Source organism: Oryx dammah, unplaced genomic scaffold, assembly GCF_014754425.2.
Source record: "Oryx dammah isolate SB20612 unplaced genomic scaffold, SCBI_Odam_1.1 HiC_scaffold_1, whole genome shotgun sequence".
Classification (NCBI taxonomy): domain Eukaryota; kingdom Metazoa; phylum Chordata; class Mammalia; order Artiodactyla; family Bovidae; genus Oryx; species Oryx dammah.
The window spans coordinates 108,318,563-108,340,262 of NW_024070185.1; the positions used below are offsets into that span (position 1 = coordinate 108,318,563).

Genomic DNA, 21,700 nt, shown 5'->3' on the forward strand with positions numbered 1-21,700 from the left:
GGGCCGTGCGCGTTCGGGAGCTGCCAAGCCTCGCGAGACCGGGGCTCACCAGGGTCGCTGGTAGTTACGGGGTCGCAGCTGTGCGTCATCATGGGTGCCGCTCAGTGGGCCCGAGTGTCTGGTGTGGTTGCTCCTGTGGCACTGAGAGCGAGGGCTGCGTCAGTGTCTGGCAAGCGGAGTGGTGAGAATGAGAACCAACCGAAGGTTAAACGGCCTTGCCATTGGCCCCCTGGCTCTAAAACCAGGCTGTGGTGGAGGCTTAGGCCGCCAGGGCGGAGCGGAGGCGGTGAACATCCTGCTCCCTGGCCAGACACGTATTAAGAGGAGGCGAAGGGGTCAGGCCTCGGGAAGATGAAAATTCTCGAGAAGCTGGAAGAAGGCGTGAGTAACACCGACGTGGGCCCTTGCACACCCTTACGCAAAACGAGAAGGCCGTCGGGGCCAGCATGGAGAGTTTTTCGCGCGTCTGCTCCTAGGTGCTGTGCATTCCCAAGGATGTAAACATCGAGAAGATGGAAACTTCAGTTAATCTTTTGGGTTTAGGATTGGGGGCAGGAAGGGGGCGGCGATCGCGGAAGGCTGTCTGCAGCCAGGCCAAACAGCTTTACATGCAATTGGTGGAAACCACTCGCAAGGACAAGCCAGTTTTCATGCGAGCAAGGGATGGTTTGAGTTTAGAAATTACTATAGACTGCGAAATTCGAATTTGATGGAAGATCCGTTAAATACCCAGTCACCACCCACGTATTCCAAGCAACTCTAGAAACTGATCAGAGCTAGAGGCTTTAATCTCAATAGATCTTCACCATCAAGGAAATGAGGCTGCTTTGGAAGTGCTTGCCTTTGTGTACTTTTGGGGGGAAAGACAGAAACCCGGGAAACTTAGAGGACGCTAAGGACAGGATTTCCCTTACATTTCGTGCCAGTGCCGCAGGTGACAAAATGATAAACCCGTTGCTGCTTTATGAAGACCCCTAATTCCGCTTGTTTTATGAAAAAAGATATGCTTTCTTGTTTTCCTGGCGATCACTAATCTTATCGTTAACAGCTACCCTCATTTTGGATTGGCTCCATAATTGTTTTATTCTTTGAGCCTGGAGTTACTTAACTCCCCCAAATCTTGCCTTCAGAGTATGGCTAATAGTGTTACCAATCACCCAGACGCATTCTTCCTTGCTCATCCGTACGTTGTTACTATGTTTCTCTGTCTGGAACGCACTAGCTATCTTTAGCCTTTGGATCCGAGTGTAATTGAAGCATTCATGGGGTATTACACCAAGCATATGTTTGACCACTTTGCCCATGGCATTGGAAAAAAAAACAAAACAAAAATCCTTTGCTCACTTTAAAAGAAACATGGTAATAATAAAAGAGGTAACGGATGATCAGAAAAACCAGATGCTCTTGATAAAGCTTGCCGGGAGCTTTGCTATCATGTTATGAATGATTATGAATGTTCCCTGGAGCTAAAGAAGAAGCTGAAAAAGAAATCATTGTCTGCAAATTGGATGGGCTTTAAATTCATCAATATGAAACTTTAAGTTTCAGGCTTTGGCAGTAACAGAGAGTCTGTATCATCTTGAGATGATAGATACACGTCTGTACCTTGAGAGGAAGAAGGCAAATCTTTGGAACCAGAGATAAAGATGAACCTAAGGAAACAATGCTGTCCTACACCAGGTGTCAGACCTCATCCATGCTGCGATTGATATGGATTCTTTCCTGGATCGAGGTTTGGCCTTTAAAAAAGAGACTTCAGTAAATTGTATACCTATAGAAGAGGTGCAGAACAACTTTCAAAATAAAGTAGAGGAGCTGAAGAAAGAGAAGGAAGATACAAACGGTATTGTGGATGAAAGAAATGGGTACAGAATCTGACTCTGAAGAGTCTGAGTTCACCTCTGAATCCAGTAAGGAGGAGGAAAGAGAGAAGGCAAGATGCCTCCAGAAGAGCCTGTGATATCAGGCAGGGGCACTGAGGCTCTCTTACTAGATCTGAAGGATCTGCCCAGGCCATAAATGCAGAATTGGACGTTTGGAATCTGACCTTGGAATTGACACTGAAGAGAGTAGAGGTGCCTGAGTTGAAGGAAAAGAGAATCCAGAGGTGGTTTCTTCCAGATAGCGGTTCATCCCTTGCCATCCTTTGCCCCAACATCACCTTCATCATGACCATCCTTGTCATCACCACTCACACATCCGTATCATTTAGTCATTGAACAGATATTTATTGAACATAATCTGTGCAGGAACCTGTGCTAAATTCTGGGACATCATCTCAGGATCTAAGGTAAAATGGTCATTAACAGTGACCTTTCCTATTAATATAACAGATTTAAAAGATCACAGTCTTGATTTATTTTAGTGGACTTTGAATATAAAGGGTTTTTTAAAGACCACTCAGCCTCATTTTTTCTAACCCTGTTTCTTTCAAACATGCTAAGTTCTTCAATCACAACTGGAGATTTTCTGAGTTAACCTTGTTTGGTAGTGGCATGAGACGGCTCTTGAAATGCTGACATGGTCTTATACTTTATAAAACATTCTTACATTTATCTTCTGTTAATCTTCACTTTAGATCTATGAAAGAGGTATTAGCTCTTTCTTTACCAAAAAAAAAAGCCCCCAAAGCTCAGAGAGGTTATTTGCCTGAGTCTACACAGCCATCATAAATGATAGAACTAGGGCTACAGCTGGCTTTGTCAGGCACTTTGTTAGAAAGTGTTATCAGGCCTTTTAAGGATAATAGTCCCAAGGAATAAGGCAGACAGGTAAACAGGTAGTTAAACACAGAAGCTGTGAACTGGCAGCTTGCCTGCCAGTTTTGGAACCAGGTAGGTTTTGTTTTGTCTGCCCAGTTTAAAACAATTCCTAATTGATTTTCAGCATTCCCCTCCCCACCCGCTTTGTTTAAGGTACTATTTACATAGAATACAATTTACCAATTTAAGTGTACAGTTTGTTGAATTTTTTAATGTTTGTGTAATCGCTACTACAGTCAAGATAAAGAGTAGTTTTCCTTGGCTTAAAATTTACTTAGGGTCTTACCAGCAGTGTGGTCATTTAAAAATTAAGAAATTTCACATTAGGAAGCTGGATTAAAAAATTGGAACCCCTGACAACAATGGACTCTGTCCCCAAAGAGTACCAGTCAGTCATTAGCTTGCTGCTTTTGAGTTTGTTTTAGCAGCTGACGTTAAATGTGGACAGAGTGCCTTAGGGGAAATGGGGCCTTGGGATTAACCTTGGTAAAGGCTGCACAGACCAGCTGGCTTTGAAAGATGGGTGGGTTTACAGGGAGAGCAGTCAGCAGCAGGAGTGTTTGTTTTAAACCAGGGAGGATTAGAAGGGAGATGCTGTGGGGGGACATGAAGTCAGCCACGTGTGGGCTTCATTTATTTGGGTTTGTTTTTATTTTCTTCTTTTGGTGGGATGGGCCTCAGTGGAAGAGTTTTGTGTATTTGTATTTGTGGTCTGTGGTTTCTGAAGGTTTTATATATCTAAGAAGCTTTAATCTGTACACCTCAGGGGATTTTATGGTTTTTGGTCTATGCGAGAATGGGGAGGAAAAATTAGTATTTTTATTTTTGCAGGGGTTGGAGGTTTGCATGGGGTGTTTGGGTTATATGTTTCTAGAGAGTTGCCCAGTGAAAAATGAGTCCCTCTTTCCCCGCCTCCTCCACCCTCTCCTTCCGGCCAGCCTGGCTGGGACCTGGCCGGGCAGTGGGGCAGGCAGCAGGTGGTAAGGGGAGAGGGGCTCGGGCCCTTGGAGCCCATCCGTCCGCCAGCGACTTTGCTCAGGCTGCAGTTGCCGTAGCCTGTGCTGGCTCAGTCACCAGCGACCCCATGGACAGGCTGGGCTCACGGTGCCCTCTGCCAGGCTCCGCTCGGCCCTCTATCTTGATATGCCTCTTGGTGAGTGTTCCACAGTACGATGCTGTGAGTCCTCTCGCCTCTAAACCTTCCAGCCTGGGGACTGAGGGAGGAAGGGGCGTTTGTGTTGTATACTCCTGGGATTTTGAGCTGGGGGCAGGCAGGTAGGGGGTGGATGGTGAAGTCCCTGGAGGTGCCACCCAGTGTCCTGGAGATCGCAGTGTGATTCTGAAGCTCACCAGCACCCCTTTCTGCCGTGCCTTTGAGGAATGACTGGGCTGTTTCACTGCCCAGGAGGGTGGGGTGGTGAAGGGTGTTTGCTGGTGCGTTCTCATCTAAGGGTCCCATGCTAGTTTGTTTTCCTCTTCCCAGTGCAGTTACCATCTCATTTTTCTGGGGCTTTGCTGTCTCATCTCTGAAGTATCTGCACATGTGAAGTTTGGCAGTGGCTGCAGAGTGCCTGTTGGTGGTGCTGGTGGTAGCTGCCCTTTGGGGCAGGGCCGGGTGGTGGAAAGGAGAACTGTTGAAGCCCAGGGGTCTAGCCCAGCTCCGCTGCTCACTTTTCTGTGATTTCTTCCCCTCTCTGGCCCTTAATTAACTGGCACACGTCAGTGATGCTTAATATTTTGGGGACTATAGATTTTCTTGGGCGGTGTGTGTGTGTGTGAAAATTCTGGATTTGCACCCAAGGAAAGTGTATAGATAACCACAATGTTAATTTCAGAGTATTTACAAATTCCTTAAAACTAGGTATGTTATAAATTTAGAAACACTAGGTGGTTTCTTAGGCCCCTTCTGCCTTAACACAGATTGTAAGGTCAACCATAAACTCTTAAGGACCTCCGCAACGGTCCAGTGGTTAGGACTCCACCTTCCAGTGCAGGGGAGTTAGGTGTGATCCCTGGTTGGGGAACTAAGGTCCCGAAGGCCTCGGGGTGTAACCATAAAATTAAAACAAAACCATAACCTCTTAAAGGTTAGGTAGATGCTCCAATACCAAAAAAAGGAAAAAGGCAGAATGAAGTAATTGAAAGGATACATAAAATATTTTGAAACAATGTAAACTTAGAAAAGATGCAAAGATATAAATATGAAAATGTTACAAACTTACAGTAATAAATATAATGTTTCTATTAGGAAACATGTTGGTGTATGTATTTAGCATTCATGGAATATCACTTTCTAACGTACTATACTCCACCTTTGATTCCAAACTGACCTTTCATATCCTGATTCTTCGTTGATATGGTCCGCAAACACTTCTCAAGTCCATACCTCTTAGCAGGGCTTTAAAGTGCTGAGGATACAGAAATGAATGAGCTCACATCCAATGAGGGAGATGGATGTAAACCACTGTATTTCAGTGTGATCGGTGGTACAGTAGAAGGGTGTCCAGCAGCAATCCTGGCCTCTCCCAGTGGCATTTCTTCCCCAGTCATGACATCAAAATTGTCCCTAGATGTGACCAGATGTCCCCTGGGGCAGGGGCAAAATTGCCTCAAGCTGAGAGCCACTGGATTAAGTGAAGCTGAAATAACCCTGCTGTGTCACTTCCTCCTTGCAGTTCAGAGAGCCCAGAATGGGAGGCAGGAGTATGGATTTAAGTCTTGGATTAGTCACAGAACTGCCTCAGTTACCTTATCTGTTCAATGAAGGCTTGCTTTGTAGTACCCAAGTGCCCAGACTACCTCTGAGTGTCTCTTTCACTGTGAGTTCATGCAAGAGTTTCAGGACATTTTAGGTGAGTTTGTATTTAATCCTGTGAGCTCTGTGTTCCACTGATACCTGCTGGCTGAAATTCCTAGATCTCCCCTAGGAATGGCTTTTTTGGTTGGGGGACAGACCATTGCTCCTTTTGTTTAGAGTCCGTGTTGAAAGCCACCTTAGAGTCGTGTATCTGACAGAGTGTTCTAGTATGTCCGATTCTCTGCCAAAAGCTCTGTGAATGACCCAGAAGCGCTACTTATTTCACAAGACTATGTAGTCTGCATCTCAGCATCTTGCTGGTGTGTGAATTCACCAGTCTGCAGGTTATTTCTTGAGAAGCTGCTGTGTGCCGTGAACTGTCCCGGGGACACAGTGATGAGCAAAGCGTGGTTCCTTTCTTTATTGGATTAGTGGTCAAAAACTGTTTTTCCTCTCTTGTTTGAATCCATGGCAACTCTGAGGTAGGCAGCACAAATGCTGTAATCTCCACTTTCTAGGTAACCTGTATAGAAGAGAGAGGAAGTAACTTGTTGAAGACGGCAGAGAGCTGTACTAACACTAGGTTTTAAATCTGCTGTTTAGTGCCTTTGTTTCTTTATATCCTATATAATCTAATTGAGTTGTCACTAACAACCTCCTTGAAAACCCTGGTTGTTTTTTTTTGTGTGGTCACTGGTTTAGTTCGGAGGACTAGCATGTTGGACTGGAGGTGTTGGGGGAGGTCGTGGGAGGGAATGAGAAGCTAAAGACATAAAAAGGCTACTCAGGCCCTGCCAAGAAGTAGGAGGCAGGCAGGGCCAGGCGATAATGCAGGAGTGGGAGGACAAAGGTTTGTTTGAGCGAGACATGAGCCCCGGGCTGGCAGGCAGGAGAAGCGTGTCCTTGTCCAGTCTTGCCTGATTCACGGTGGGGCTCCTTACAAGTTGCCTCCATCTCTAATAATGACTCTTGTATCCCCCAAGCAAAGAACCCTGGAAGATGTCCTCCAATTCTTTTTTTTTCCCTCTTATTTTAGATGTTTTATCATTAAAGTAGCAAGAAAAGTTATATCGACTCTCTTTTCCTATCCTGTTATCACTGTCATTTTCTTAGCTCAGGATCTTAATATCTTTTTCCTGCAACATTGTAATGGCCTTTGAATTGCCTATCTCTGATCACTCCCCACCCTCCTTCCCATTACTCTACTCAGCCTGATCATGTTATTACTCTTCCACTTAAACCTCCAAAAGCACCCCATCACTTGAGTACAAACCCCACACTCCTTAGCCTGACCCTTTATAGTTCTACCAGACTCATTTTCCTCCTAGCCTCGTGCCCACTGACTGAGACCCATGCAGTCTAGGTTACTCTTCTGTCCCCAAATCCCTCTTGAGTTTGTACATATTAACCATATCTTCTGTTTCAGTCCTACCTATTATTTCCGTTCCAACTTGGATGGTCCCTTCTCTTCAAAGCCTCTCCTGCCCCCAACGGCTGGAGCCTTCCTTGTGGACCTCCCCCGCCACCGGTTGTCTGTCATAGTAGCTCCGGCCCCGTTGCTGTAGAATTAGGCTTCCTTTTCAGTGCACTCCCCACAGCACCTGGCATGTACACAACTGAATGACGGTGAAATCGACTCCCTAACACGTCAACAGATACAGGAATTTATTGTCAGTCACAGTCTCCACAGGATGACAGCAGTCCCGTGGATGCCAGTTGGTGTTACCTGTAGTAGCAGTTTTTCAGTGGGAATGGATTTCGAAGGCTCCACTCCTGTTCTTGGCTTCACTAGTTAAAAGCTGTGTGATTTGTGTGTGTGTGTGTGTGTGTGTGTGTGCGGCCCTGCCGGGTGGCTTTTTTGGTCTCACGGGGTCTTAGTTCCCCAACCAGGGATCGAACCTGGGCCCTGGAAATGAAAGCACAGAATCCTGACCACTGGACCAGCTGAGGATTCCCAAAGCTGTGTGATTTTAAGCGAGTGTCTTGATTTTTAAGCCTTTTTTTTCTAAAACCATTTGCAAAATGCAGAGGCAAGTAATCTCGGCATGAACACATTAAGCACTGGAGCTCGATGCAGACCCTAGGAGCTCTTCTGTGGGTGGGAAATGGGGTACAGGGTGCTGCCCAGCGTGGGCCCCAGTCAGCTTGAGCTTGCAGGCGGCGAGTGGCCACGCCTCTGCTGACCTGTGCCTTCTCTTCCCACCGTGCAGATCCTGACAGCCTCGCTCCTGACATACCCCGTGCTCAGGACCCTCAGCCTGCAGCTCCTTTCCATTGTCACTGGCAGCTATGTGTCCGGCATGTACTCCATTGTTTTTGTCAACTGCCCCAACGAGCAGATTGCCAGAGATATCGCCAGGTACGGGGAAGGGGCTTCGGTACTGCCCCAAGGGGCTCAGGAGCCGCAGGAGAATCCAGAGGGCTTCGGGACTCTTCCCTTGCTCTTGACAACTCATCTGTCCAGTGCTGAACTGCACAGCTGTCTCATTGGGGCAATTGGAGAGGCACGCGTGAATGACACTTGGATGGATCCTGTTTCTGGGCCTGAAAATGTTGAGTGGTGCCTGGGGGCAGATAAGGGAGCTGAGACCCAGAGAGCGAGGCGCCTTGCTCAGATGGAAGCCTGCAGGTTGAGCATTTAACAGTTCTAATTCCTGACCCAGCTCTCTCTCTTTTTGGAGATGGTTTTTGCTCAGTCCCGGAGATGTGGACCATGACAGCGGGAAGAGGAGACCAATTCCAGGTGTTTGGCGAATTACTGAAAGCAGGGGTGGAGAGAGCAGGGGAACAGAGCTGAAATCTTGGCTCCGTCTCTTGCTGACTGAGTGACCTCGGGCAAGTTGCTCCTCTTCTCTAAACCTTAGTTTTTGAATTATCCTTCTTGAGAGGATTATATGATATCTGTTCAGTCCTTACTCCAGGAACCCAAATGTAACAGATGCTCAGTAAAGGTTGTATCTGATTTCCATCCCCTCCCCCTCCTTTTGTTTTTTGTTGGCTGAACCGTGCAGCCTGTGGCATATTGGTTCCTGGAGTGGGGGTTGAGCCCAGAGCCAAGGCAGTGAGTCGAGTCCTGACTGCTGAGCTGCTGGGGAAGCTGCCCCTCCTTTATGGCTGCAGCTCTGAAGGGGGTTAGTGGGGCTGAGGGGTAATAAGCTTGACTCCCAGCTCCTTTTCTTGCTCTGCAGTTCTGCATTCTTGAAGTTTGGTGTAGTTACACTGTTTTATGTGTTGAATCTGGTCTTTGGGGGCACACAGCTTCCAAACTGATGGTCACAGGTTAACTTTGGATTTGATTACATCTTTCTTGCCCCTAACCAGAATGTCTGTTTTTTTTCCTTATTAACGTTGCTTTTGGAGAACAGCTTTTGTCTGAATGAACATGTGATTACTCCAGAAATAGGAACTCAGCTTTTAGCAGCTAGGAATTGAAATCCCTTCTGTGCTTCTGGTATACCCAGGGCCTGTGCTGAACTCATTGGACCCCTGGACCAGCCACTCTGGGTCCTGTCAGGAGCAACTTCAGGTGATATTTGCGAGGTGCTGGGTATTGAGAGGAAAAGGGCTCTAAGGTGTGGATTCTAAATAGTGGAAAGGCCAGTTGAGGGGAATGGATTGGTTTCAGCTTGTAGAGAGGTCTCTGCCGTCTTGCATCCAGGGTTGCTGATGAAAAGTAGCAGTGGATCTCATTCCTCTGTAGTGATGTGTTTTCTCTCTGCTAGTTTTTAGAAGCATATCTTAATGCTCAGTTGTTAACTTTTTAAATATACTCTCTCTGTTCTCTTTCTGTGTCCTGTTCCTGGAACTTCTGTTAGATAGGGAGATGTTGAATTCATTTTCTGTGACTGACCTTATAGTTTTCTTTAGACTGAATTCTATAGTTTCTTTTTCAAGATTTCGAATTGTTTTTAGTAACCAAGTGTTTTTGTCTTGTAATTGTCTGATCTTGTTTTATAGATGCAATAATCTTATCTTTCTGCAGATAGTAATTATACTTACTCTATCTTTAATTTTTTGTAGCTTTATTGAGATATAATTGTCATATAACATTGTGTAAGTTTAAGATATACAACATGATCATTTTATATATGTATGTATTGCGAAATGATTATGACAGTAAGCTTAGTTAAAACAGCCATCATCTTGGTTACTTTTTTTGGTGTGGTAAGAACTCTTAAGATCTACCCTTAGCAATTTTCAAGTCTACATAATTGTACTTATTTTAAAATCTTGGTTTTGATTGTTCTGTTGATTTGTCTTTCTCGAGTAAATTCTTCGTTGTTGAATTGTAGTTTCTCGCGGTGTCTGACTTTCTGCAGATGCTCTCCTCTCTCGCCTTCCTGGTGATGCTGATGGGGAAGCGCGGGAGCAGCTGCAGGAGTCGCCTGTAAGCAGCGCTGTCTTCACTGCATGTGGGGCAGGCAGGTGGACATTGCAGTCGGAATCAGTTCCTAAGAATAATCTATCGCCTCAAGTATTTTCAGAGGGGTCAAATGTTATAATCTTCAAAATTCTCCAAGGTGCTGGAAGCCAAGTAAACCAGATCACTACCAGTTTTTAAAAGATCCGAAGGCTCTTGAACGAGGCAGCCCCCTTGCATGCTCCCATGCGTGTCTCAGCGCTGCCCGTATTCTTCAGAGCGTCCTGCTGGTTGCTGGTGCGTGCAGTGTTCTCCTTGCTGTGCTCCGGCGTGGCTAAGTAAATGTTCTCTGCTGTCGCTGGCATGGGGTGTGAAAGGGAGGTTGCAGAGTGTGTGTGTGTGTGTGTGTGTGTGTAGCCCACCAGCTGGAGTGGAAGTCTCAAGTGGAGTCTCCCTTCAGCTGTTCTGTTCACTAATGATTCAACTGGAATAGAAGAGAGGCAAATAGATTTTGTTTCCAGGGTTTATAGGAGAGAGTAAGTAGGTATGTGGTAGGGAGGGCCCCACAGATGTTAGCTGGCAGGTAGCTCAGCTCTGCCTACAGAACTGGTGCTGGAACCAGGCCTTTTGGCTCCAGCCTGGGGCTCACTCTTCTTAGTGTTCTTTAGAGCTGCCTCTCAGTCTGGTTCAGCTCCGTTCTGGCTCCTGGTAATGTTCTTAGAGCTCTTAGTGACAGACAGCCTCTACACTGGAAACATCTCTAGCTGGGGCCAGGGCGGAAACCTGAGTGCTGAGCTAGGAGAGCTGGGCGTTGTGTCCTCTTTGCTGGTGACAACCACAGATGACCCTCGACACGTCTTCTTTCGCTGGGTCTTCGTCTCTTACACAGAGAAGGGGACCAGGCCGCATCAGCCTGAGCGAAGTGGGCTAGGGCGTCGTGGTGAAGAATGGCAGTAGTTGGCAGCCCTTGTGCGTCCCAGGTGTTGGGAGGAAGGGGAGTGGAAACTGACTGACCCGAAAAGCTCCGGCCATGCCTGGAGGTGGTAGCCCCTGCTCAGCTCTGGCTGAACGTGACCTTGTAGGACTATGGGTCCACAAGGTTCTAAGATTCATTTTTTGGTGAGAAGCTAGGGAATGTGTATTTTTGAATGTAAAGTACCCTAATAGTAAATATTGGTAACAAAGTCACGATTTTTTTTAAACGCCGTGAAAGCCAAACCATGTATCTGGTCCATGAGCCTCTAGTCTGGGACCTTTGCAGTTTCTGGAGGCCCTGGAAGGTCTGTCTTCCGCTTCACTCAGACGAGCACGGGGGCTTGAGCGCCCGCTCTGAGTCATCGCTGGACTTCGGTGTTTGTTTTATCCATCAGCTTGTACATTTGTTTTCTCTCTCTGGTGTTTTTTTTTCCTTTTTCGCCACAGGGGCATTTTGAATAACAGTCCTCCAGAACTTTACAGTCTTTTTCCCAAGTACAAGTTGCTGTGATTAGTCACTGAGGAGTTCACACTGCCAAAGAGGTTGGAGGCCCGTGAAGCAATGGATTAATTTTTTTCTAAAGGTCGAACTCATTCCCTGTGTTTGCAGAACCAGGGAAATGTGATTTCTCAGCAGTTGACTTGATTGAGTGAGCAAGACTTGTAGCAGTTGCTTAAACAAATTTGGGCCGTGTGCCTCTCCTTAGAGTCAGGGATTTATTTACCACCTGGAACTTTCCAAGGGCATGAGGGTGGTGATAATACCACATTAATGTGGAGCCTTAAATAGAACACTGTTCAGCCGGGAACTTGGGAGAAGAGAAAGTAGGTCAGTTCTCTTGGCAGCGGTCAAGGAAAGGAGGGCTCAGGGCTCAGGGCTCAGATGCATTGTATTTGGCAGGGCCCATACACTTCAGGGAACCGAGCCGGGCCTCCGTGGCTGACGGCAGGCCTGCGGCGGGTTTGTCCAGCCTGCCTGATTCCTAGGGCTTAGGGTTTGAGCCCTGGGGCCACTTCCCGGCGCCGGCGACGCCGTGGTGCTTGTTCCTGTGACATGTGCACTGGTTCAGGCACATTGTATCGTGTTCACCAGGGCCCTGCACAGGGATCAGACCATCAGAGCAAGAATGCCAGTCTGCAGTCTGTCCAAAAAAAAAAACACCAGTGCTTAGGGTCTGCAGAGGTGGTGATGGTGCTCCCAGGACTGTGGTAGGAAGCATCACAAAAATGAAAAGTGTAAAGAGCCTTTGTTTGCCAGTCACACGACAGGACGCCTTTTCTGCTTTTCCTTCGAGTTGTATCCATTCCATGTGGTCATCACACACTTCTGATCTGTAGATCTCATGTGAAAGCCTCATACATATCCAAGAGAGAAGAGAAAAAGAAGCTGACATAATGAAAGCAGTATTCGGTGGTGAAGAGGATCAGAGCCCATCAGCTGAACCATTCCTCTGGTTGTACAGCAAGAGAGTCAGGTTGAGTAGGCGGTCGTGCCTGTTGTGGATAGGTGCTCAAATACTGATTGCTGGGATGGAAGAAGGCGCTTGCATAAGGTCACACAGCCATCCTGCTGCAGGGCTGGGTTGGAATCCGGGTCTTTTGTTCTCCTTCCAGTGCTAACAGATTCCCATTCCCCAAGCCGACTGGGCCTGTCCTTGAAACAGCCTTTGCATAGCTGCTTCCCTACTTCTCCCACTCAGGGAAGGACTTATAAACAATTCTGTCTGCAGAGGGTCTATGCATGGGAGTTATGGAACGTATTGGTTTGACTTGGGAGGGGCATTCTAAATGGGTATCTATTGAGACTTAGGTTTCCTGGGAAACTCCCAGGAACTCCTGTATCCTGTTCCATCTCTTCAGATGCTGGACACTTGCCCCAGTAACTGGCATGCTCTCTCTTTGCTTTAGGGCTATCCTGGATAAGAAGCTGGCTGCCTCTGTGAACATCCTGCCTAAGGCCTCCTCGCTGTGAGTTCTGCTCTGGCCAGTGGAGGGGTGTGAGAGTGTTCCGTCAGGTCCTGCCTGGTAGAAATTCAGGCACTGAACTAATGGGAACCTGTAAAAGAACAACTCAAAGGCATTTACTTAATCAGTACTTCACTGTCGATCTGTATTCAAAGGAAGTCAGCCAGTGGGTTTATGCCATTCAACCAAAGCAAAAACAGGCTATGGTTAGAAAAGGCAGAAAAAAAATCTACAGTTTAGGAACAGTGAGTCTTGTTCCCTCATTCTTTGTTTAAATCAGTCAGTCAATTAGCTTGCTGTTAGCAAAGAAGTCAGACTGGGTAAGCCAGTCTGAGTGAGCCAGCTAAGGATATCAGAGATTATAATTCCTATCGCTTTTGGATTCTCTGAAAAACTTTGAGTTTGGCATGTGTGACAGGCTGTTTCTGTGTATTGTCTGACTTCATTTGATCAGCTCTTTTACTTAAGCCAGGCCCACACCATTTCCCTCATCAAAATGCGTCACCATGGGTGGGGGGCAGGAGAGGTTCAGGAGGGAGGGACGGGACGTGAAACACCCATTTACACCGATGTTTGGCAGAAACCAACACAATACTGTGAAGCAGTTATCCTCCAATTAAAAGTGAATAAAATGATGAAAACCAGTATCTCGGCATCCCAGTACTACCCATGCAGGATTTGTCTTGCGCCTTAACTGTGGTCAGCCTGCTTATCACCTTCTTCCTGCCCTGACGAGAGAGGGAGAGATGCCTGCTCTACAGCTGAGAACAGAGACGTGCTGGAGCAGGAAGGCTGCCCCTGCCCAGCAGGACACGCTGCGGTGTGCCCATCACCTGTCGCCAGGGCTCCCAAGCCTGGCTGTACTTCGGATGCCTGAGCTCCCTCCTGAATCTGTTTAGTCTCCCTGAGGATGGGGCTTGAGTCTCTGAATTTTTAAGAGGTCGTGTTAAGTGATTCCCATAAAGCCAGTCTGGGAGCTAGTGCTGGGAAGCTAGACTGGCATTTTAGCCTGCCGCTCGCCTCATGTTCGTCCTTCCTTGTGATTCTCGCTTTCACCACCGCTCTGTGGGGTGCGGCCAGGGGCCTGAGCCATCTTAGACTCACCCTGGGTCAGCACAGATATTCTCAGGCCAAATTTCTCTCCCTCCCATGATGCTGATCTCCTACTCTTTTTCTGAACATTGTCACTGACTCTGTTTTGAACTTTCAGACCTGCTTCCATATTTTATAAGGCTCGCTTCTTCCCTGAATAAGTCCTGTGCTTTTCCATTGATCGCTCGGTGAGCACTCAGCTTTGAGAGTCAGTGATACAAGTAGCACCAGCCCAGAGGATGGGGAGGTGCACGGAAGCCAGCAGTTTTGGGGGGAGCACTGAATGAGCTGGAGACGCCCACTTTGGAGGGGAACATACCAGGAGTTTCTGCAGGGCTGTCACGTGGAAGTTGGGGAAGACGATAGCGTGGCAAATGTCGGCACACCGTAAGAAAAACCAGCTCATGTGAAAACCGTTCAAGTAGATGGACTTCAAGAAACAGTGAGCCTCTTTCTTCCAGGAAAGTTAAGTCAGGTGCTGGAAGCATGCATTAGAATGTTTAGACTAGATGACCTGTAGGGCCTTGGCCAACTCCAGGCTTTTTCATATGAGCTTGGAAAGATTTTAAAAAATTGGGCCAGGTATATTTCACTGAGCTCATCTTGTAAGTGGACTTCCCTGATAATTCAGCTGGTAAAGAATCCGCCTGCAATGCAGGAGACCCTGGTTCGATTCCTGGATTGGGAAGATCCCCTGGAGGAGGGCATGGCAACCCACTCCAGTGTTCTTGCCTGGAGAATTCCCATGGGCAGAGGAGCCTGGTGGGCTACAGTCCATGGGGTTGCAAAGAGTCAGACACGACTGAGTGACTAAGCACAGCACATCTTGTAAGCATGATACTTCTTTTTTTGTTGTTCTTTTCTCCAGATACTATTGGAATGGAGAAATAGAAGAAGCAACTGAGGTCCTGTTGGTGAGTGAAGCTGGAGGGATGGGGCCTTAATCAGGAAAGAGTGAGAGCAAAGTTCCAATTAAATGTTAGCAAAGATCAACTGACTGAGGTTCTTGTCCCACACAAGATGCCCTATGTCCATTTGTAAGTTAGTGACTGGGCCTGGGGACTTGGAGGACTGCTGTTTCCTAAAAAGCCAGAGGAATGAAGGGCTGTGGAGCTGGAGCTGAGATCCTAAACCAGTGATTTTTTTTTTTTTTTTACAGTTAATAAAGACAAAGACTTCCAAGATCCATAAACTCTCCAGCTACATCAGGTAATAGCGCCATCTCCTCCCGGCCAGGGACCTGTAGGTAACTAAGTGAATGAGCGTGAGCCTAGTCACCAGCCTCCCGTGTGACCTTGGCTATGACCCTGTCCCATAGACTCTCTATCTATAAAATGAGGTATTGGGTTTTTTTTTTAATTAGTTTATTTTTTAAAATATTTATTTATTTGTCTGCACCAGGTCTTCCCTAATATTAGGGCTTCCCTGATACCTCAGTTAGTGAAGAATCCGCCTGTAATGCGGTTCAGCTCCTGGTCGGGAAGATCCGCTGGAGAAGGGAGAGGCTCCCCACTCCAGGATTCTTGGGCTTCCCTGGTGGCTCTGCTGGTAAAGAACCCGCCTGCAATGTGGGAGACCTGGGTTCAGTCCCTGGGTTGGGAAGATCCCCTGCAGAAGAGAAAGGCTACCCACTCCAGTATCCTGGCCTGGAGAATTCCGTGGACTGTATAGTCCATGGGGTCACACAGAGTCGGACACGACCGAGCAAATTCACTTCGCCAGGTCTTCACTGCAGCGTGCGGAATCTTCAGTTGAGGCCTGTGAGGTCTAGCTCCCTGACCAGGGATAGAAACCAGGCCCCCTGCATTCGAAGCACAGAGTCTTAGCCACTGGACCACCAGGGAAGTTCCTGTAAAATGAGTTACTAGTTTCAAACCAGTGGTTCTCAAAATTTCGGTCTCAGGATCCCTTTACACTTTAAAAAATTACTGAGGACCCCAAAGAGCTTCACTTATGTGAGTTCTATCAAAGTTTACTGTATTCGAAATTAAAGCTGAGAAATTTTTAAGATATATAGTTTTAGTTCATTGAAAATAACAGTAATAGAATAATAACCTATGAACGGAAGTAAATACAGGCATACCTTGGAGATACTGCAGGTTTGGCTCCAAACCACCACAGTGAAGTGAGTGATGTCACTTCTTGGTTTCCCAGTGCACATGAAGCTACGTGTTCACCCTAGATTGCAGTACAGGTGTGCTAACAATACCATTATGTCTAAAGAAAATAAAGTACGTACCTTAATTTAAAAATACAAAACAAAAAACCATTATAGTAACCTCAAAGATCACCGATGTCAGATCACCATAAGAAATATAATAATCATGAAAAAGTTTGGAATTTTGCAAGAATTAGCAAAACATGACGCAGAAACATAAAGTGAGCAAAGGAGGTGTCAGTAGACTTGTTGAGTGTGGGGTTGCCGCAGACCATCAGTTTGTAAAAAACGCAGTGTCTGCAGCAAAGTGTAGTGCAGTAAAACGGTACGCTGGTAATGCCTTCTTATGGGAAGTAACCACGTTTTCCAAAAATAAAAAAACTGAAGAATGGCATGTTTCTACATTTTTGCAAAATCTGGCTTAATAAGAGAGCTGAATCTCCTCAAAAGCATCTCTTAAGTACTAAGACTTTCAATTTCATGGTGATATATTCAAATTTTCCAAACTTCTGATTTTTGCTTAAAAACATGAATTTTTTCTTATTTACAGTGTTCATGGGGTCGCAAAGAGTTGGACAGGACTGAGCGACTGGACTGGACACTGTACAGTGTCATGCCATGTGTGGTCTCTGCTGCGCAGCCGAGTGGCTCAGCTGTGCACGTGTGTCTTCTTTTCCGTGTTCTTTCCCATCATGGTTTATCACCAGATACTGGATAGAGCTCCCTGCGCCGCACAGCAGGGCCTTGCGGTTTGCCCATCCTGTGGAAATAGTTTACATCTGCTAATCCCAGACTCTCAACCCTTCCCTCCCCTGCCCCCAAAACACGAATTTTTTTAAAATGAATTTTTTTATTGGCAATAAGCGATGTAAATTGTCTTCATTTGAGTGATGGGCCAAATATTTGTTCATATTTGAGAAAATGTGTACCTAATACTCAAATCTGAGTCACCTTAATTTGTGAAATTGACAGACAAATGATGGTTACTCAAGCTGGAAAGTAAAAATGGTGTACTGTGGGGAAAAGGTCTAGTTTAGCCTGTGACTCAAATCAGACAAGTTTAAGACAACACTGAGCTCAGGTATGACAGCAGAAGCACTTTATGTATACCTCCCATTTTGTCACACAGAATATTAAAAAGACACTCGAGTCAAACTTTAATAAAAATAGTAATTTTTGCCACATTATCAGAAATGTTCTTAGGTGAATTTGACTTTAAAAGTCATGCATGAAAAAAGAAAAACATGCACGTGTGTATGCGACGGCGAAGAATATCGTGGCAGCCAGTGCAGTGTGGGGCTGCTGTCCTGAGCATGCTAAGGGGCGACCAGTTTTACCCATCACTGCTTTTGCACCATCAGTGCAAATGTCAACATAGTGGAAGGATAAATATCAATGTTGTGAAAATAGTTTTTGCCTCTTGGACCTCCTGAAAGAGGCTTGAAAGTTCCCCAGGGGTCAGAGGACTCCACTTGGAGAACCACTGGTCTAGGTCTCCATGAAATAAATTGGGAAAACTCATTCTTCTCAGGCACTGGATAAAATTTCGCGGCCTGCTCCTACTGTTCAGCAACTGTGCGTGCACATGTTGTGATTTAGTAAGCAGCCTCTCGTGAGAGCGTTTCAGTGCCTGAAGTCAGGAGAGCAGAGGACAGCTGCCCCGGCTCGACAAGGGGGTACTGAGGCCCAGTGTCTTCCGCTTTATCAGTTTGCAAAGTGAAGAGAGCACGTGTGCTCAGGACTGGATGAGAGAGACGGGCAGGAGGGAGAGACTGCTGTGGGTTTGGATGCTCAAGGAAGATCCCTGGGGAGAGGTCATGGGTTGCAATGAGCCTTGAGGAGTAGAGAGGCTTTCGGTTTAGCAGCAGGAGTAGGGAGGAGAATAGAGAGGTGCAGGGGCAGGCGCAGTGATGAGTGAAGGGTAGCGATAAAGACAGCAGCTGACAGTTACCGAACGCACACGGTGCCGTCAGTGCGGCACCTAAGTGCCTTGCATACCTTGCTCTTTTAATCCTCAGCAATCCAGTACTATTTTCACCCTCCTCTTTTGTGGGGGCTTCAGCGAAATGAAGAGATATGTCCATGCTTACATGGCTAGTAAGTGGCGGACTTAGAATTTGAGCGCATGCTTGTGAGACTCTAATGCCATCTGGCCTAATTTATCCTTGGTAACAGATGGGCACAGGCTTAGGAGTGGTGGGCTGTGGAGCCGGACAGGTGGGCTGCAGGCCGACTGCGGAAGGCCTCAAGGGAGGCTGGCCAGTTGGGGTTTATGGCATCGGCTTATGTGCCACTCACGGGACTCTGCTTTCCTTCCAAAGGTTGGTGCATCCTTTTGAAATCCCAGAGCTCTTCAGTCTTCCCATGGACCAAGGAGATGTGGACTACTTAAGGTGGCTGCAGGAGGGCATGGAGGAGGAGTGAGGGGGGCTCTCGTGCCTCCTGCCGGGTGCCCCGAAGAGCCGTCATTGTCTGTTCTCCGGCTGAAGGGCGGCTTCTGTCTGCCTCCTCACATCTCTGGATTCCATGCTTTTCTCAGCACAGAGGAGCTAAGTAACTTGTGGAGGGTGAAGGTCCCAGACCCCTGAGGCTGGAAGAGGATGCTGGGCCAGTCAGGCCAAGCACGGACCCGGTGGAACTTGTCTCTGAGTGCCGCATGTGTAAAGGTGGCCAGGAGCGGCAAGGTCACAGTGAGGGTGAGGCTGGTCTTCTGTGTTCATTGAGCCTAAACTGAGTGCTGCGAATGTTGTTATTCCTGCTTCCGATGAGGAACGACCTGGCAACCTGTCACCCAGAAGTGTGTGGGGGTAAAGGTCACCTTCTAGGGGAGCTGGAAGCACTCTATCCAGAAGGATGAATCGCTATTGGTGGAATGTCAGGGACAAGCAGGATTATTTCCTCTAGCTGGAGGTGGTGTTGGTTATTGCTGAGTCCTGAGGAAGTGGGCCTGGGAAAGGGCTTCATGAATGCAGGTAGGACTGGGGAGAGGAGGGCTTAGACACAGCCTCAAGGATTGAGAGTTGGTCTTGACTCTTTCCTACCCCAAAGGTGGCAGACCTCAAAAAGCTGTGGTCCCTTGCTCAGCAGAGACATGGGTTCTGAGCCCACCACACTGACCTTCCTACGTGAGCACGGAAACCGAGCATCCTAAAGTGGGAAGAACCCAGGGGAGCTGCCGGATCAGAACCTCAGGGGTTCACAGGAGGGACCCTGCTGCTGCTGCTAAGTCGCTTCAGTCGTGTCCGACTCTGTGCGACCCCATAGACGGCAGCCCACCAGGCTCCTCCGTCCCTGGGGTTCTCCAGGCGAGGGCACTGGAGTGGGCGCCACTGCCTTCTCCAGGAGGGACCCTGAGGGTTCCTCATACTTCAGCCAGTGCACCTGTGCTTTTATTATTAATTTTTATGTATTGAGCTAAGTTTTTGTTGTTAAAAGTTTGTAAACCAGTAGCCTAAGCCAGTCTTATAGATTTTGTAAGGTTCAAGACTCCTGAGGCTGGAAGAGGATGCGGGGCCAGTCAGGCCAAGCAAGGACCCGGTGGAATCTATAAAGCCAGTTTTATAGATGTCTGAAGGGAACTGAACTACCCTGAGGCCCAGAAAAGGGGTGGGTCGTGTTACAGAGGGGAGAGCCAAGGCTGCTCATTCCATCAGCTGCTCTCCTAACCCTGCTCCATTGGGCTGGTGGAGCCCCGGGGGGTGAGAGGAGAGCCTGACCTCGGCCCCCTCACGGCTCTGCTGCAGGGTGACCCCCCTCAGGGCCCTTCGGAGCCTTGCCCCAGCTCACTTTGCCACCTCCACTCTCCTCCCCTGCCTGGACCTGTGGATGGCTTGGCATACCAGGCTGGTGCCCTGTCTGAACACTCTCTGCACCAGTGCTGGAGAAGCGTGGCTGCCCCTCTGCGGGCCTGGTGTCCAGTTGAAGGCAGTCGCCCCTTCTCTGGTGTCCTGTTGCCCCTGTGCATCCTGGCCCATCTCCTGGATTGTGTGTCGTGCCAGGGGAGGGGCATGCTGACAGTGTCTTGGTCTCCTGTACACGGTTTGGCATGTATTTCCCAAATTGATGTTTCAAGGATTTGAGTAACTAAAGCTTTCTCTACTTTCCACAGTTACCTTCTCATTTACCAGGTTGGCAAAATCCAAATATTTTTCCTTGAACTTCCTTAAAGTGGGATTAATTCAAGGAGATTTTCCTGTCTCTGACTGTCATTGGTTCATTTTCTGTGCTGAGTGTGCTTTGAAAACTGTTTTTTGGTGGCCTGCCTTGGCCTCAGTCACAGCTGACTATAGGAAATAACACCAGCTCTCTCTGCAGGTACTGTCCTAGGTCTTAACATTTATCCTTGTAACCCAGGTTACCCTCATTTTGCAGTTGAAACCTGAGATTGGAGAGCAGAGATGCTTAAAATAAGTATGAAAGCAGGTGTCTGACTCTAAATCTGATGCTCTTACGGTCTCTTTTAAAGAGGCTGGCTATGTCACTCTGTAGGCCAGAGAGCCTGCTGTAGCCATCTCTAAGGAAGAGCTGTTCATTCCTAAAACATCCACCTTAACAGTGTGGTGAGTTGGTATGTTGTGTGGTTTCCTTCTCCCCACAGGTCTGGAGGCCGGTGATGATGTCTTCATTCTGTAGATGAGGGAACAGCCTGAGAGGCTTGCCCAGCTCTACCACACTGCCCTCAGTGTGCTGTGGGCACGGGGGCTAGACATCAGGGTTTCCACCCGGGAATTCCTTCCCAGCACGTCTCAAGAAGCATGGTTCTTGACTCCAGAACCCTGGGAGAATCAATCAGTTGAGGAAATGAGAAGTAGTAGTAAAAAAGTATCCATGAATACTGAAGCTTAAAAGCATAAAGGTGCTACTGGTTTGAAGGAACCCATCTCTGTCGAATAAAAAAGTAGAGCAAGAAGCGGTTGCTTATACAGAGTTGAGTGTACAGTTACCTAACCAGGACAGGAATGTAGAAGAGAAGTGGTTTCCATCTCCTTTTGCCTGGGATTGTCCAGCCCTGTCCACTGCAAACCCTGAGTTACTCCTGCAAGTGAGAAATGTATACATGCAGTATGCTTTATACAAATCCTGTGAGTGGTGTTCTAAGAAATAAGCTTTGGAAGCAAAATAAATTCTTAATTTGGCAATTCTGACACTCGTCTGTACTCTTAACCTTGTTAGGCTATTTGAATGTTAACATTTGAATACTATCCAATAACGCTCTCTGGTGTTTTCCAGGGTTTAAATATTCCCTAGAGACTGCAGTTCTTTGTAAATACTACTAAGTTTAATAATCCTATTTGTTAAACAGATTTTTTTTTTTCAGATTTCTGTAATAACAGGAAAAGTATGAAGAATGTTTGACATATTTTAAGAGTAAGTTATGATTTAGGGAATTTGTGAGAATTCTAATTTCTTGCTCCAAAATTCTAAAGGCAGACAGATGTGTGTTGCGAGTTTGTAAGCACTCACCTAAACCACGCAGAAACAGGCACTCTCCAGCCCGGGGAGAACTAGCCACCTCAGAGGGGTCTCCAGGGCCCCTGGCTGTGCAACCTGGGCTAGAGCCCGAGTCTCTGGGGGCCTGGGGCCACCCACCT

The 21,700-nt window shown here is 47.2% G+C and overlaps 1 protein-coding gene across 8 annotated transcripts; it reads left to right on the forward strand.

Moving 5' to 3' along the window:
- Window positions 1-31: 31 nt before the first annotated feature.
- LOC120864797 (protein CutA homolog) lies at window positions 32-19,361 on the forward strand. 8 transcript variants are annotated; one of them, XM_040241983.1, is made up of 6 exons: window positions 32-381; window positions 7,770-7,918; window positions 12,803-12,862; window positions 14,820-14,865; window positions 15,111-15,160; window positions 18,431-19,360. In XM_040241983.1, exons 1-6 carry the CDS (start codon window positions 352-354, stop codon window positions 18,531-18,533), a joined length of 438 nt encoding a protein of 145 aa, XP_040097917.1. In that variant the 5' UTR covers window positions 32-351; the 3' UTR covers window positions 18,534-19,360. The 8 variants fall into 8 exon arrangements, with proteins under 8 accessions (XP_040097917.1, XP_040097881.1, XP_040097890.1 ...); XM_040241956.1 differs by lacking the exon at window positions 18,431-19,360 and adding an exon at window positions 16,660-16,996 and having other exon boundaries at window positions 33-2,290; XM_040241937.1 differs by lacking the exon at window positions 18,431-19,360 and adding an exon at window positions 16,660-16,996 and having other exon boundaries at window positions 33-381.
- Window positions 19,362-21,700: the final 2,339 nt, after the last annotated feature.

Bases quoted from the DNA above. Each gene is read 5' to 3' on its own strand.
- LOC120864797 (XM_040241920.1), top strand. From the start codon at position 3,655: ATGAGTCCCTCTTTCCCCGCCTCCTCCACCCTCTCCTTCCGGCCAGCC. The intron at 12,863-14,819 runs GTGAGTTCTGCT...TCTTTTCTCCAG, and splicing joins CTGCCTAAGGCCTCCTCGCT to ATACTATTGGAATGGAGAAA. The intron at 15,161-16,659 runs GTAATAGCGCCA...TCTTATTTACAG, and splicing joins AAACTCTCCAGCTACATCAG to TGTTCATGGGGTCGCAAAGA.